This window comes from Oncorhynchus masou, chromosome 24 (assembly GCF_036934945.1).
Source record: "Oncorhynchus masou masou isolate Uvic2021 chromosome 24, UVic_Omas_1.1, whole genome shotgun sequence".
Taxonomy (NCBI): Eukaryota; Metazoa; Chordata; class Actinopteri; order Salmoniformes; family Salmonidae; genus Oncorhynchus; species Oncorhynchus masou.
The window spans coordinates 57,852,285-57,870,216 of NC_088235.1; the positions used below are offsets into that span (position 1 = coordinate 57,852,285).

The 17,932-nt window shown below is 46.8% G+C and overlaps 1 protein-coding gene across 2 annotated transcripts in view; it reads right to left on the reverse strand.

Moving 5' to 3' along the window:
* The window catches only part of LOC135512374 (uncharacterized), a 46,579-nt gene that overhangs the window by 12,426 nt on the left and 16,221 nt on the right, over positions 1–17,932 (reverse strand). For both annotated transcript variants that reach the window (XM_064934361.1, XM_064934359.1), the window contains exons 2-3: positions 16,050–16,885; positions 5,981–6,142 (exon numbers count right to left, since the gene is read on the reverse strand). In XM_064934361.1, coding sequence (XP_064790433.1) covers positions 5,981–6,142; positions 16,050–16,885 — 998 coding nt within the window. The remainder of the gene's footprint in view (positions 1–5,980; positions 6,143–16,049; positions 16,886–17,932) is intronic.

The following is a 17,932-nucleotide window of genomic DNA, read 5'->3' on the forward strand; positions in this document are numbered from 1 at the left end:
CCCCTTTACTATGCTATAAGGACCACTTTACCGTGCTATAAGGACCACTTTACCGTGCTATAACGACCCCTTTACCGTGCTATAACGACCCTTTTACCGTGCTATAAGGACCCCTTTACCGTGCTATAATGACCCCTTTACCGTGCTATAAGGACCCCTTTACCATACTATAAGGACCCCTTTACCGTGCTATAAGGACCCCTTTACCGTGCTATAAGGACCACTTTACCGTGCTATAAGGACCACTTTACCGTGCTATAATGACCCCTTTACCGTGCTATAAGGACCCCTTTACCATGCTATAAGGACCGCTTTACCATGCTATAAGGACCACTTTACCGTGCGATAAGGAAAACTTTACGGTGCTATAAGGACAACTTTACCGTGCTATAATGACAACTTTACGGTTCTATAAGGACAACTTTACCGTGCGGTAAGGACAACTTTACGGTGCTATAAGGACAACTTTACCGTGCGATAAGGACAACTTTTTCGGTGCTATAAGGACCCCTTTACCGTGCTATAATGACCCCTTTACCGTGCTATAAGGACCCCTTTACCATACTATAAGGACCACTTTACCGTGCTATAAGGACCCCTTTACCGTGCTATAAGGACCACTTTACCGTGCTATAAGGACCCCTTTACAGTGCTATAAGGACCCATTACCATGCTATAAGGACCACTTTACCGTGCTATAAGGACAACTTTACCGTGCTATAACGACCCCTTTACCGTGCTATAACGACCCCTTTACAGTGCTTTAAGGACAACTTTACCGTGCTGTAAGGACAACTTTACCGTGCTATAACAACCACTTTACCGTGCTATAACGACCCCTTTACCGTGCTATAAGGACAACTTTACCGTGCTATAAGGACCACTTTACCGTGCTATAAGGACCCCTTTACCGTGCTATACGGACAACTTTACCGTGCGATAAGGACAACTTTACCGTGCTATAAGGACAACTTTACCGTGCTATAAGGACAACTTTACCATGCGATAGGTACAACTTTACCGTGCTATAAGGACAACTTTACCGTGCTATAACGACCCCTTTACCATGCGATAAGGACAACTTTACCATGCTATAAGGACAACTTTACCGTGCTATAACGACCCCTTTACCGTGCTATAAGGACCACTTTACCGTGCTATAAGGACCACTTTACCGTGCTATAAGGACCACTTTACCGTGCGATAAGGACAACTTTACCATGCTATAAGGACAACTTTACCGTGCTATAAGGACCATTTTACCGCGCTATATGGACCACTTTACCGTGCGATAAGGACAATTTTACCGTGCTATAAGGACCACTTTACCGTGCTATAACATCCCCTTTACCGTGCTATAACGACCCCTTTAACGTGCTATAAATACAACTTTACCGTGCTATAAGGACCACTTTACCGTGCTATAACGACCCCTTTACCGTGCTATAAGGACAACTTTACCGTGCTATAAGGACCACTTTACCGTGCTACAACGACCCCTTTACGGTGCTACAACGACCCCTTTGCCGTGCTATTAGGACAACTTTACCGTGCTATAACGACCCCGTTGCCGTGCTATAAGGACAACTTTACCGTGCTATAACAACCCCTTTACCGTGCTATAAGGACCACTTTACCGTGCTATAAGGACAACTTTACCGTGCTATAAGGACAACTTTACCATGCTAAAACGACCCTTTACCGTGCTTTAACGACCCCTTTACCATGCTATAAGGACCCCTTTACCGTGCTATAACGAACCCTTTACCATGCGATAAGGACAACTTTACCGTGCTATAAGGACCACTTTACCGTGCTATAACGACCCCTTTACCATGCGATAAGGACAACTTTACCGTGCTATAAGGACAACTTTACCGTGCTATAACGACCCCTTTACCATGCGATAAGGACAACTTTACCATGCTATAAGGACAACTTTACCTTTCTATAACGACCCCTTTACCGTGCTATAAGGACCACTTTACCGTGCTATAAGGACCACTTTACCGTGCGATAAGGACAACTTTACCATGCTATAAGGACAACTTTACCGTGCTATAAGGACCATTTTACCGCGCTATATGGACCACTTTACCGTGCGATAAGGACAATTTTACCGTGCTATAAGGACCACTTTACCGTGCTATAACATCCCCTTTGCCGTGCTATAAGGACCCCTTTGCCGTGCTAGAAGGACCCCTTTGCCGTGCTAGAAGGACCCCTTTGCCGTGCTATAAGGACCCCTTTGCCGTGCTAGAAGGATCCCTTTGCCGTGCTATAAAGACAACTTTACCGTGCTATAAGGACCACTTTACCGTGCTATAACGACCCCTTTACCGTGCTATAAAGACAACTTTACCGTGCTATAAGGACCACTTTACCGTGCTACAACGACCCCTTTACCGTGCTACAACGACCCCTTTGCCGTGCTATTAGGACAACTTTACCGTGCTATAACGACCCCGTTGCCGTGCTATAAGGACAACTTTACCGTGCTATAACAACCCCTTTACCGTGCTATAAGGACCACTTTACCGTGCTATAAGGACAACTTTACCGTGCTATAAGGACCACTTTACCGTGCGATAAGGACAACTTTACCGTGCGATAAGGACAACTTTACCGTGCTATAAGGACCACTTTACCGTGCTATAAGGACCCCTTTGCCGTGCTATAACGACCCCTTTGCCGTGCTATAAGGACCCCTTTACCGTGCTATAACGACCCCTTTGCCGTGCTATAAGGACCCCTTTGCCGTGCTATAACGACCCCTTTGCCGTGCTATAAGGACCCCTTTGCCGTGCTATAACAACCCCTTTGCCGTGCTATAAGGACCCCTTTGCCGTGCTAGAAGGATCCCTTTGCCGTGCTATAAGGACCACTTTACCGTGCTATAACATCCCCTTTACCGTGCTATAACGACCCCTTTAACGTGCTATAAATACAACTTTACCGTGCTATAAGGACCACTTTACCGTGCTATAACGACCCCTTTACCGTGCTATAAGGACAACTTTACCGTGCTATAAGGACCACTTTACCGTGCTACAACGACCCCTTTACGGTGCTACAACGACCCCTTTGCCGTGCTATTAGGACAACTTTACCGTGCTATAACGACCCCGTTGCCGTGCTATAAGGACAACTTTACCGTGCTATAACAACCCCTTTACCGTGCTATAAGGACCACTTTACCGTGCTATAAGGACAACTTTACCGTGCTATAAGGACAACTTTACCATGCTATAACGACCCCTTTACCGTGCTTTAACGACCCCTTTACCATGCTATAAGGACCCCTTTACCGTGCTATAACGAACCCTTTACCATGCGATAAGGACAACTTTACCGTGCTATAAGGACCACTTTACCGTGCTATAACGACCCCTTTACCATGCGATAAGGACAACTTTACCGTGCTATAAGGACAACTTTACCGTGCTATAACGACCCCTTTACCATGCGATAAGGACAACTTTACCATGCTATAAGGACAACTTTACCTTTCTATAACGACCCCTTTACCGTGCTATAAGGACCACTTTACCGTGCTATAAGGACCACTTTACCGTGCGATAAGGACAACTTTACCATGCTATAAGGACAACTTTACCGTGCTATAAGGACCATTTTACCGCGCTATATGGACCACTTTACCGTGCGATAAGGACAATTTTACCGTGCTATAAGGACCACTTTACCGTGCTATAACATCCCCTTTACCGTGCTAGAAGGATCCCTTTGCCGTGCTATAAGGACCCCTTTGCCGTGCTAGAAGGACCCCTTTGCCGTGCTAGAAGGACCCCTTTGCCGTGCTATAAGGACCCCTTTGCCGTGCTAGAAGGATCCCTTTGCCGTGCTATAAAGACAACTTTACCGTGCTATAAGGACCACTTTACCGTGCTATAACGACCCCTTTACCGTGCTATAAAGACAACTTTACCGTGCTATAAGGACCACTTTACCGTGCTACAACGACCCCTTTACCGTGCTACAACGACCCCTTTGCCGTGCTATTAGGACAACTTTACCGTGCTATAATGACCCCGTTGCCGTGCTATAAGGACAACTTTACCGTGCTATAACAACCCCTTTACCGTGCTATAAGGACCACTTTACCGTGCTATAAGGACAACTTTACCGTGCTATAAGGACCACTTTACCGTGCGATAAGGACAACTTTACCGTGCGATAAGGACAACTTTACCGTGCTATAAGGACCACTTTACCGTGCTATAAGGACCCCTTTGCCGTGCTATAACGACCCCTTTGCCGTGCTATAAGGACCCCTTTGCCGTGCTATAACGACCCCTTTGCCGTGCTATAAGGACCCTTTACCGTGCTATAACGACCCCTTTGCCGTGCTATAAGGACCCTTTGCCGTGCTATAACAACCCTTTGCCGTGCTATAAGGACCCTTTGCCGTGCTAGAAGGATCCCTTTGCCGTGCTATAAGGACCCCTTTGCCGTGCTATAACGACCCCTTTGCCGTGCTATAAGGACCACTTTACCGTGCTATAACGACCCCTTTGCCGTGCTATAAGGACCCCTTTACCGTGCTATAACGACCCCTTTGCCGTGCTATAAGGACCCCTTTGCCGTGCTATAAGGACCCCTTTGCCGTGCTATAACGACCCCTTTACCGTGCTATAAGGACAACTTTACCGTGCTATAACGACCCCTTTGCCGTGCTATAAGGACCCCTTTGCTGTGCTATAAGGACCCCTTTGCCGTGCTATAACGACCCCTTTACCGTGCTATAAAGACAACTTTACCGTGCTATAACGACCCCTTTGCCGTGCTATAACGACCCCTTTGCCGTGCTATAAGGACCCCTTTGCCGTGCTATAACGACCCCTTTACCGTGCTATAAGGACAACTTTACCGTGCTATAAGGATCACTTTACCGTGCTATAACGACCCCTTTACCGTGCTATGAGGACAACTTTACCGTGCTATAACGACCCCTTTACCGTGCTATAACGACCCCTTTGCCGTGCTATAAGGACAACTTTACCGTGCTATAAGGACCACTTTACCGTGCTATAACGACCCCTTTGCCGTGCTATAACGACCCCTTTGCCGTGCTATAACGACCCCTTTGCCGTGCTATAAGGATGTTACTAAATGTGTGCCCCATATGTGTTCCGGGGCGGCAGGTAGCTTAGTGGTTAGAGCGTTGGGCTAGTAACTGAAAGATTGGTCGATCGAATCCCTGAGCTGACAAGGTTAAAAATCTGTCGTTCTGCCCCTGAACAAGGCAGTTAACCCACTGTTCCTAGGCCGTCATTGTAAATAAGAGTTTGTTCTTAACTGACTTGCCTCGTGAAAATAAAGGTAAAATAACTAAATAAATGTTTGAAGACTGCAGTGGGCTGGACCCAGCTGTTCTATTTATTAAATACACTTTCCTCCGTCATGACTTACAGCTCCTACTACCGTTCTGAAACCGCTGGATTAGCACTGGGACCTAATGGTGATTAATCAGTCACTTCAAGGCATGGCTATCTCTGCACCACCTGGACAGCAGTCAGCTGCAAATCAAAGATCAATGGTCTTAGGTCTGCCATGCATGACCTACAGCTACGTTCACAATGTTTTTACAACATTTGTAGGAGCTTTGTATCGCTGACAAATTAGCTAGTAACTGAGATAAATCATAATACCGCAACATTAGAACATTCACACTGTTAAGGACCCCTTTGTTTGCTATAACTCATTGAGAGAGATGGTTTGACCATAAGCAAGCTTTGTCTCAGTACTTACTCTCTTCGCCTTCCCTGATCTGACAAGACTAGATATGTCGTGCAAAAGCTACGTGGCGGAAGCCTATCTTTGATAAGACACACAAGTCCAATCCAGATGTTTTAACCTGGGATTCTTCTCAGGGTGCTCACCAATGACCAGCAGACACACTCACTGTGTGAGTATGCTGATGAGGATGATAGCGCATAGTATGTGTCTGTATGTGACTCACCTCTTTGGTCTTGGTCATCCTTCCATCCTTTTGCAGCCCACAGATTTGCTTCTGCAGCCTGAGGTTGTGTTCCTGGAGCTGACCAATCTTCTCAATGAGCTGGCAGATGTGCTCCAGGTAGCCCAGTCCGGAGCCCAGGGGGTTGGAGCTGGCCTGGTGGACCTGAGGAAATAGAGACCATTTGGTTGGTGAGTTTAGTCATTAGGGCTCTGTAGGGCTACAAAAATGAACCTTTACAGCTGAGAACTAGTGGTCAAAGGTATTTGGTCAAATGATTCCAGAGTTTTATATCACCCTGTCATTCCTGATATCTAGATTAAAGAAAGGGCTACAGATTTGCTGATCCCTAATCCACAAAATGTTCCTGTGTGAATAAAATATCTTTACGTCCTCTGAAGTTCTTGGTTCCAGATATAACATCGACCTTAATGGTGCCCCATATATCGGTGGATTTAACAAGGTGACGTTTGATGAATGGTGTAACCTGCCAGGCAGGTTATCCATCCACTCTGATATTCAACACATTTTCATTTTATTACATTTTTATCATAGTCCTGTTTTTTTGTGGGATATTTTTTTGACTTACAAAACACTGTTACTTGTGAACCATGTAGACGGAGTCTGTTTTACTACTCCGAATCATTGTTCAGACTCGTAGATACATTCCCCCGCTGCCGCGTGGCCCACTCGTCTTCACCTAGCTTCCTGTCATCGTTGACAGAGAGTCTGAAAGGGATTGCGTGGCGACTCATATGAATTCATCTTAGGGTCTCGCCTCATCGTGACGGTATTGCATAATCTATCGACATACCATAGTGGCAGTGCATACGTTTCTAATCGTCTGATGGATGGTAACGGCGGGTGGTTGTTTTATTCCCATGGTAGTTATGAAGATGTTCAAATTTAAACATCAAATTGCCATTGGCTGGAGATGGGTAGGTGAAAGGTCTGCGATGACAATGTGAGATAGAGTGCCTTTGGAGGGGGGGAACAGAGGTTAAGTCCTTGCCATTGGTGTGGGAACACAAAGTCAGGTGTGTGCCATTTATTTGTTTGTTTGTTTTCTGGTGTGACTTTTAGCCCGAGAGGCGCAGATGCTCACGTTTGCAGAAATATGAAAAGGACATTTTGAGACAATATTTATACACTCGTCCACCATTCCACAGTGTCCAAACAAAAGCAGGAAGTAAGCTCAGGTCGAAGCCTTTCTCCACCCAGAAGGCTTTTCCGTGCCACTTCTGTGAAACTCCAGCAAGGGACGTGTCCACTAATGGAAACGCAGGCCAAACAATGGGACAAAAAGTCATAACAGTCAGGAGAACTGACATCACTCGTTTCCTCCGACGAAGAAATGAACCTTCTTCCCATGACACACGGTCTTGACTTACTACTCATTTCCCAGACAGTGGTTTTGAAGCATTACATTTTGTCAATGGCTCATGGAGTCGTCCAGTACTGTCCTTGCTCTCCCCTTATCTCCCCAGATATGCAGGTGTCTGGCCAGGGCCTCAGCGATGATATGTCGGGTGGACAGTGAATTGGTGCCTGTTCCTCGAGCCTGTAGCCTGTAGCCTGGCCATCCCAGCTCTGTTTTACAGGGGTTCAATTAAGATAAGGAGGAGATTCCTCCTCACACACAGTAAGTCATGGGCAGAGGATAGGAGACAGGCAGTCATTAGCTGTCTTCCTGGCAGAGGCGGTGATGGAAGCAGGTTGGGACTGATCTTATCACCCCTCATGGCCCTCTTTGTCCCCCATGGGTCAGGGAAGGGGACTAGAGGGGAAAAGAGAGAGGGAAGATATGTCCCCACTCCCTTCCTCAGAACTTCCTCTGGCCCCTTATGTTGTGAACGGGGTAACAATGTTTCAAACGTGGGAATCGCTGACGTGTGGAGGAAATGCCAGGCTTTGGCCTAGTTAGTGAATTACTTTTCACTTGGCTCTTTCCTTTAAAGTTGTGAGAGTGTGAAATAGAGAGAAAGGAGAGGTGCATGTGTTAAAATGACATTTATGGGCAGGTCCATTTTCCAAAGCAAATACACACGACCATCCATTGCCTTGACAATGAGAAACATATATTTAAAAAATAACTGTGAATTATTTTTCTATTTTTAAATATCATACAGTATCTAATGATTTTATTAATTTAGCAGACATTTATCCCAAGCGTCAGCAGACACGGGAATCAAACCCACAACCCCCGCGCCGCAAGTGCCATGCTCTACCAAGTGCCATGCCCTACCAAGTACCATGCCCTACCAAGTACCATGCCCTACCAAGTGCCATGCCCTACCAAGTGCCATGCCCTACCAAGTGAGCCAGACGCAACATAGGAAATATGAGCATGATATGCCAACATATCAAAGTTGTGGAAAACTGAGACTCTCCTCGGGTCTTGTTTCTGGACATTCCACTGCGTCTACTGCATCAAAAAATACTTTCCTAAACAGGACAGCGTTGGAAAGGAATTAGCCGTCAGATGTGGGATGCACACAGAGACAGATTGAAAGACAGAGATTGGGAGAAAGACAGAGAGAGGGAGAAAAGTATGTGCTGTACACGTTTACTCGTTTTCTACCCAGAAAGCCCCATTTATTTCCAGCGCACACCGTCTGCGGAGAGAATTGAGATAATATTCTTGCCTCTCTGCTTTGTTGTTTATCTCCCAAACCACTCTCTGGGGAACACTATGTGTGTCAGTGCTGGCTCTGACAAACTTTGACAGGAAAAGGGGATCTTGAGGATTTACAGAGAGACAGAATGTATGACGTAAGGTAAAAATGCCGACAAGGTAAAAATCTGTCGTTCGGCCCCTGAACAAGGCAGTTAACCCACTGTTTCCTGGTAGGCCGTCATTGTAAATAAGAATTTGTTCTTAACTGACTTGCCTACCTAAATAAAGTTAAAATATAAAACATTTGATGGGTTCGTGGTGAGATGAACAACCCTAATGATGCTAGCTACCTGTCTCAATCAGCCACAAACCACACCTTACCAAAACGCTGGTCTACCTCAGTAGCTCTTACTACCTGCCAACAATAATGCCGGTTCCGGGTTGGAGCGAGCGGTCGCATCTACACTTCGTGCCGCAGGTAGTATAACTTTTCATTACATTTTCATTACATTTCATTATAGTACAACGGTTTGATTTGTCTAATCTTAGCAATTTCTTCTTAGCTAGCTACATAGCCGTCTTTGTATCAAAGATAATTGCGTAATTATCGTATTTCGTCGTCCTAACGTAGTCTACACTGCTATCTGCCCAGCAGCTAGCTAACGTCCACTAGCACTGTAGAAACTATTACACTCAACTGAACGACTCGATTAGTGTAGTGTTAGCTAGCTACATAGTTGTCTTTGCTGTGTTCGTATCCAAGATAATTGTGTAGTTTAGAGTGTGTAGACTTAGAGTGATTATCTTAATTTACCGAGGTTAGCTAGCCAGCTATTTGTCGTCCTTAACGTAGGAGATACTGCTAGCTAGCTAGCCAACAGCTAGCCAACGTCTTCCGAAATGAACTTCAACAACCCGGTCAACATTCCGCTTCGCTCCACAGGTAGTATCACATTTTCATTTCACTTCATTACAGTACAACGGTTTGATTTGTTTGATCGTAGCTAGCTAGCTACATAGCCGTCTTTGTATCTAAGACAATTGTGTAGTCTGGAGCGATTTTCTAGGTTAGCTAGCCAGCTATTGTCGTTCTTTTAACGTAACGTTACGTAATCAACACTGCTAGCTAGCCAGCTAGCCCCCGAATAGCAGCACTGTAGAAACTATTACACTCGACGGAACGACTTGATTAGTGTAGTGTCAACAACGCAGCCACTGCCAGCTAGCCTACAAAGTCAACAACGTAGCCACTGCCAGCTAGCCTACTCCAGCAGTACTGTATCATTTCAATCATTTTAGTCAATAAGATTCTTGCTACGTAAGCTTAACTTTCTGAACATTCGAGACGTGTAGTCCACTTGTCATTCCAATCTCCTTTGCATTAGCGTAGCCTCTTCTGTAGCCTGTCAACTATGTGTCTATCTATCCCTGTTCTCTCCTCTCTGCACAGACCATACAAACGCTCCACACCGCGTGGCCGCGGCCACCCTAATCTGGTGGTCCCAGCGCGCACGACCCACGTGGAGTTCCAGGTCTCCGGTAGCCTCTGGAACTGCCGATCTGCGGCCAACAAGGCAGAGTTCATCTCAGCCTATGCCTCCCTCCAGTCCCTCGACTTCTTGGCACTGACGGAAACATGGATCACCACAGACAACACTGCTACTCCTACTGCTCTCTCTTCGTCCGCCCACGTGTTCTCGCACACCCCGAGAGCTTCTGGTCAGCGGGGTGGTGGCACCGGGATCCTCATCTCTCCCAAGTGGTCATTCTCTCTTTCTCCCCTTACCCATCTGTCTATCGCCTCCTTTGAATTCCATGCTGTCACAGTTACCAGCCCTTTCAAGCTTAACATCCTTATCATTTATCGCCCTCCAGGTTCCCTCGGAGAGTTCATCAATGAGCTTGATGCCTTGATAAGCTCCTTTCCTGAGGACGGCTCACCTCTCACAGTCCTGGGCGACTTTAACCTCCCCACGTCTACCTTTGACTCATTCCTCTCTGCCTCCTTCTTTCCACTCCTCTCCTCTTTTGACCTCACCCTCTCACCTTCCCCCCTACTCACAAGGCAGGCAATACGCTCGACCTCATCTTTACTAGATGCTGTTCTTCCACTAACCTCATTGCAACTCCCCTCCAAGTCTCCGACCACTACCTTGTATCCTTTTCCCTCTCGCTCTCATCCAACACTTCCCACACTGCCCCTACTCGGATGGTATCGCGCCGTCCCAACCTTCGCTCGCTCTCCCCCGCTACTCTCTCCTCTTCCATCCTATCATCTCTTCCCTCTTCTCATACCTTCTCCAACCTATCTCCTGATTCTGCCTCCTCAACCCTCCTCTCTTCCCTTTCTGCATCCTTTGACTCTCTATGTCCCCTATCCTCCAGGCCGGCTCGGTCCTCCCCTCCCGCTCCGTGGCTCGACGACTCATTGCGAGCTCACAGAACAGTGCTCCGGGCAGCCGAGCGGAAATGGAGGAAAACTCGCCTCCCTGCGGACCTGGCATCCTTTCACTCCCTCCTCTCTACATTTTCCTCCTCTGTCTCTGCTGCTAAAGCCACTTTCTTCCACTCTAAATTCCAAGCATCTGCCTCTAACCCTAGGAAGCTCTTTGCCACCTTCTCCTCCCTCCTGAATCCTCCTCCCCCCTCCCCCCCTCCTCCCTCTCTGCAGATGACTTCGTCAACCATTTTGAAAAGAAGGTCGACGACATCCGATCCTCGTTTGCTAAGTCAAACGACACCGCTGGTTCTGCTCACACTGCCCTACCCTGTGCTCTGACCTCTTTCTCCCCTCTCTCTCCAGATGAAATCTCGCTTCTTGTGACGGCCGGCCACCCAACAACCTGCCCGCTTGACCCTATCCCCTCCTCTCTTCTCCAAACCATTTCCGGAGACCTTCTCCCCTACCTCACCTCGCTCATCAACTCATCCCTGACCGCTGGCTACGTCCCGTCTTCAAGAGAGCGAGAGTTGCACCCCTTCTGAAAAAACCTACACTCGATCCCTCCGATGTCAACAACTACAGACCAGTATCCCTTCTTTCTTTTCTCTCCAAAACTCTTGAACGTGCCGTCCTTGGCCAGCTCTCCCGCTATCTCTCTCAGAATGACCTTCTTGATCCAAATCAGTCAGGTTTCAAGACTAGTCATTCAACTGAGACTGCTCTTCTCTGTATCACGGAGGCGCTCCGCACTGCTAAAGCTAACTCTCTCCTCTGCTCTCATCCCTCTAGACCTATCGGCTGCCTTCGACACTGTGAACCATCAGATCCTCCTCTCCACCCTCTCCGAGTTGGGCATCTCCGGCGCGGCCCACGCTTGGATTGCGTCCTACCTGACAGGTCGCTCCTACCAGGTGGCGTGGCGAGAATCTGTCTCCTCGCCACGCGCTCTCACCACTGGTGTCCCCCAGGGCTCTGTTCTAGGCCCTCTCCTATTCTCGCTATACACCAAGTCACTTGGCTCTGTCATAACCTCACATGGTCTCTCCTATCATTGCAATGCAGACGACACACAATTAATCTTCTCCTTTCCCCCTTCTGATGACCAGGTGGCGAATCGCATCTCTGCATGTCTGGCAGACATATCAGTGTGGATGACGGATGACCACCTCAAGCTGAACCTCGGCAAGACGGAGCTGCTCTTCCTCCCGGGGAAGGACTGCCCGTTCCATGATCTCGCCATCACGGTTGACAACTCCATTGTGTCCTCCTCCCAGAGCGCTAAGAACCTTGGCGTGATCCTGGACAACACCCTGTCGTTCTCAACTAACATCAAGGCGGTGGCCCGTTCCTGTAGGTTCATGCTCTACAACATCCGCAGAGTACGACCCTGCCTCACACAGGAAGCGGCGCAGGTCCTAATCCAGGCACTTGTCATCTCCCGTCTGGATTACTGCAACTCGCTGTTGGCTGGGCTCCCTGCCTGTGCCATTAAACCCCTACAACTCATCCAGAACGCCGCAGCCCGTCTGGTGTTCAACCTTCCCAAGTTCTCTCACGTCACCCCGCTCCTCCGCTCTCTCCACTGGCTTCCAGTTGAAGCTCGCATCCGCTACAAGACCATGGTGCTTGCCTACGGAGCTGTGAGGGGAACGGCACCGCAGTACCTCCAGGCTCTGATCAGGCCCTACACCCAAACAAGGGCACTGCGTTCATCCACCTCTGGCCTGCTCGCCTCCCTACCACTGAGGAAGTACAGTTCCCGCTCAGCCCAGTCAAAACTGTTCTCTGCTCTGGCCCCCCAATGGTGGAACAAACTCCCTCACGACGCCAGGACAGCGGAGTCAATCACCACCTTCCGGAGACACCTGAAACCCCACCTCTTCAAGGAATACCTAGGATAGGATAAAGTAATCCTTCTCACCCCCCCTTAAATGATTTAGATGCACTATTGTAAAGTGGCTGTTCCACTGATGTCAGAAGGTGAATTCACCAATTTGTAAGTCGCTCTGGATAAGAGCGTCTGCTAAATGACTTAAATGTAAATGTAATAAGTCCTTGGGTGTCTTGCATCAATTCAGCAGCTATACTTCTCATGTACTCTACAGATGCCTTGAGCCAAAGGGCATAAAGGAACGAGCACCACAATACACACAGACCGGCTCATCATAAACAGACGAATCAGTGGAATGCATCTGAAGCCCCGAGGAAGTGTGCTTGTTACTGTACATCATGTGCATGTTTATGGGCTGCAGCTGGGGAATTCGACAAGACCGCCATTTTAATTAACCCGGAGTTGCCGTCTTCCCCGGTCTTCATTATTTTATGACACCATATTCCACAGTGTTCCACACATCCTTCAACAGAGGGGAAAATATGCTTTGAATACCCTGTGGTTCCTCCTTTGGATAGAGGCACGCTGAAGATCAGGCGGATAGCTAAACACATCCATATGATAAACCTCTTCTCCTCATGGTGAAATATGTCTGCGCTGCACTCTGCACTGCCCTGCAGCCCTGTCGCTATGGTAGAAGGCAGTGTTATTGGCAGTGCTAACTGACATTACTGTTTCCATGTTCAGCATGCGTAGGGAATGATGTTCTTTTCAAAACATTTGATTGACAGACCATCTTGAGGCCATCATACCACTTAAAACTATAAAACAGGGGCAGAGGGAGAGAGAGAGAGAGAGAGTCTTTGATGTTTTTGACTGAGGGTGGGGTGGGGGGGCTTCCAATATCTAAATTCCTGGGGCCACAGAGCCCCATTTGGCAGGCAAAGGAATGGCATTATTAGCTGTGGTGACAAGTGATGATGATGATGAAGAGGTTTACCGCCAGACTGCCTGTCAGCAATACACCTCTGAAGTAAGCCACGGAAGGGCCCCCAAAAATAACCGCCACCCGCTGGTAGCCGGCTGTTCCCTTAAAGGGGCCCTAGAGGCTATCAAAGGGGCTTTATCTAGGTAAATATGTGAGTAATTTGAGCAATTTGACACCTGTTTGATGCGTCCAGGTAGACCGTCCATCTCTGGGCCCAGGGAGCAGCAAGAACCAGATGAGAGAGAGAGAGAGAGAGAGAGAGAGAGAGAGAGAGAGAGAGAGAGAGAGAGAGAGAGAGAGAGAGGGGGGGGGAGCTGGCTGGCTGGCTGGCTGGTTCTCCGGGACAATATCACCACAGTCATCTGCACAGTCACTCAGCACAGATGAACAGGTGCTGTTTGACATGCGGCAGCATGAAATAGGCCCCCGCACTGGAACACATGCCCTCTCCACCTTTCCTTTCAGTCTGTAAGCTACTAGGCCCTGTGTTAAGATTCCCCTGCTGTATGCCATAATACAGCCTTGTCTTCACTGGGTCTTTGAATGTGACATTGTTGTGAAAGGTCTTTGAGGGTGAGATGGGGAAGTGTGTGTTAAGAGGTGCCGGCTTTGAAGTATGGCCTAGTTTTTCTAGTTTGGCCACCTCAAATTCTTTAACAGATTAGTTTGCTCATTAATATTGGATTGTTGAACATTTTGTGTATCGTGTAAAGGATGTGAGATCAACTAACAGCTCGTGTGTCATCCAAGATAGGATCTGAGGAGATACCCATCTGTGTCCTGGGAGATTGTCAAAAGGTCACAGATGTCATGGGCATCACTTTCACCTTGCCTTGCTTGACACAGCACACCAAACTGTCCACGGCAAACTTTTATAGCTCACGTATCCCTTATTGCCTAATTAAATTGATGACTAGGCTACTTACAGTGAAATAAATGTTACTCAGATTTTTGGGGGAGAAGATCAAAGCATCTTTGACGAAACGCTCATCTTCAGTCAAAACCAAAATCGACCAGACATTCAGATGAGAGAGCATTTGACGCCGTATCAAAGACAGAGCTGAGAGCTGATAGTGATGTGTACAGCAGCACGTCAAACAGGTTATTATCGGTTGGCAAACCTCTACAGCTGTCAGGTGCAGCTCTACAAGACAACACTGTTTTCTCGTTTGGAACATGAAAAATAAGATATATATTTTTTCCAAACATGAATGAAAGCACAGCTGTCATTCTCAAGCTTTCATTCGGGAACGTGCCTCTACTGGTCCTTTTGAATAGGTAAAGTAGCTTTTTGTTGCCTTCTCAGTTATATGAAGGACAAGTTGAGGTCATAGCTATCTTTTTATCTGTACCTTTATTTAACGAGGCAAGTCAGTTAAGAACAAATTCTTATTTTCAATGACGGCCTAGGAACAGTGAGTTAACTGCCTTGTTCAGGGGCAGAACGACAGATTTGTACCTTGTCAGCTCGGGGATACAATCTTGCAACCTTTCGGTTACTAGTCCAACGCTCTAATCACTAGGCTACCTGCCGCCCATATAATGGAGGTTCAGTATGAGAATACTGTATTTATTTATTTTGTACACATAATTAGAGATTTAAGCTGTGCTGTTTGTAAAAATCAACAAGCACCTATGATGCTTGATGTTATCTTATTGCAATAATGTGATGAGGTGGTCTACACCTCTATTGGTTTGATTCTAATCTAGCACTTACTTGTAAACGCAAGGACAAAGTTTAGTCATTTCTCTCGGAATACACCCAAATTCCCTGAAATACTCTCCTGCCCATTTCCTAGAGCCGTGTTGTCGTTAGAGGTTCCATGATTAGCTGCTGACATAGAGACTGGGAAGGGTTGGTAATCAGGGATAATTAGGGAGCGTAAAGACCTTTGTTGTCCACCACCCAAAATCCATCAAACTACTTAGGGCATCATGTTTAAATTAGTGAGAAGTCACTAAAGTATCCCTGGTTTGAAACATTTTAAGAGATGTGTGTTTTTCATATGAATGAAAAAATGAGGTCCTTGATTCTGATCAAGTAGCCAACACACTTAATGCTGCAGATGAAAGTACACAGATGGCATAGCTACAACACATTTCCCCATCAATAAACCTTCATCTTTTATACATAAAACAGAATATAAAACATTGGGAGTAGATACCAAGTGTGGGGGGCGGGGATATCTTTACCTCACTCAGTCTACAGCATTCCTCCATATACTCCTCAAGGCTGTCGCTCGTCGTGCTTTTCCTCAGAGGCCGCTGCTCAAAGTGAACTCCTGTCATATCATCACAGGCCCCTGTAGAGCACTGGCTCTTGGACCTTGTGTTCTCTGAGTTGATCCCGTCAGTCACAGCCCTGTTCTCACCCAGCTCATCTGAAACCCTGTCACTGTCCTCAGCAGTGTCCTTCAAGGCCCTGTGTGGGGCCCTCTCCATATGTATGTCCTTCTCAGTTATATGAAGTTCTACCCTCTCAACCTCTGTGTTAAGTTCAGCCCCCAACTCCACAGTATTACACTCCAGCACAGCATTGTCTACAGTCGTACATGGTGTGTCTCTTATATCCTCTGTTTGTTTGGTGTCAGAGCATTGTTCAATGGTGAGGAGTGGACCTGGGGTAGGGACAGGAGTATTGAGGTTACAGGAGTCATAGGAGGGTTCCCGGCTGTGGACCACAAAGCTCTGCTCTGAGCCGGTGGGTGTGGAGGGAGAGTTGGTTCCACTGGGCAGTTCCACTCCAGAGTCCTCCGACTCAAACTTGTACAGCATGGGATGCTGTGAGTCTGAGAAAATGTCAGAGAGGTAGCCTGAGTTTGACTCCATCAGGGGCTTTCCAGGCATGTTATCCAGATCAGCATTCCCCTTCAAGCCTTTGACAGGCTCTGAGATGTCCTGCTCGGATACTGACATGGAGATAGTGGATGAAGAATCATCAGCGTTGTTGAGGAGCTTCTCATGGAAGTTGTTGAAGAGCTTCATCTTGGTCAAGACAACCTCATTATCCAGCACATTGTCCCCCTTCCCTGTGAATAATGAAAAGCACAATTAGTAAAGCAGTTTTTTTTTGCGCATTTACCCGAGTTGCCTATATCGAGTGTTCCCACAAGTGACTTGAATTTCACTCACAATTATCCCCAATGAAATAAAAAATGTATGTGAGTGTACGCCAGTTTTCAAGTGTTGCATAGCAGTCTACTCTAAGGGCTACAACAATACCATATGCCAGAAAGCTTCAGGTGCACTCAAGGGATGGTGAAGCAAAAAGTAAACTCTTTCAGATTACAAAATGTACTTTTCTTGACCAGAGACATAGAATACCTGAGAACATCACTAACATCTAATTACAACATCTCTTTCTTAAGGACAGTGAATGTCAAGAGTAAATGTAAGACTGGAGCCGCTCAGGTATTTGAAATATTCTCTCTTTTTGTGTAAGCAGGAGGATGGTGTTTTTGTTCCAAAGGACTCACAGTTGCATGTCCAATTCCTTTGACCATGAATGACAGATGTACTCTCAAAATATACATCTAAGAGGTATTTGATCTTCCAATGAAACCTGAAGACTGGTTTTATACAAACCAGCATTCTTTAACTCAGGCGTACACGGGACACACACTATTTATCTGTGCCCCACACTGGACTGTCCAGCTTGTCCAGCTTAATAATATGATGGGGTGCATTCATATGTGACATCTCCTCTTTCTCGACACGGGCAATCTGATACTCCTCTGTGTCAATCAAACATTTTTCCCCCTTACTTTGAATTCCAAAAAAACAAACTTACATAACACCATCTCCTAGAGGTCTTCATAGGTCCACCCTAACCCAAATACCCGAGACCCAACCCGAGCTGGTCCAAAATTCTAACTTTTCCTTCCAGTCAATGTCGGGTCCTGTTTGATTGTCATTGGGTCTATGTAACTACAGCTGATAGACCTGAATGGCCCCGAATTAACCCGAACACGACTCTGCATAGCCTAAAGCATATTTATTTGACGCTAATAGGGTGAATGTATTGACTTATAAAAGGCTTAGCCAACATATTGTTATGTTCCCCAGTTTCTGTGTTG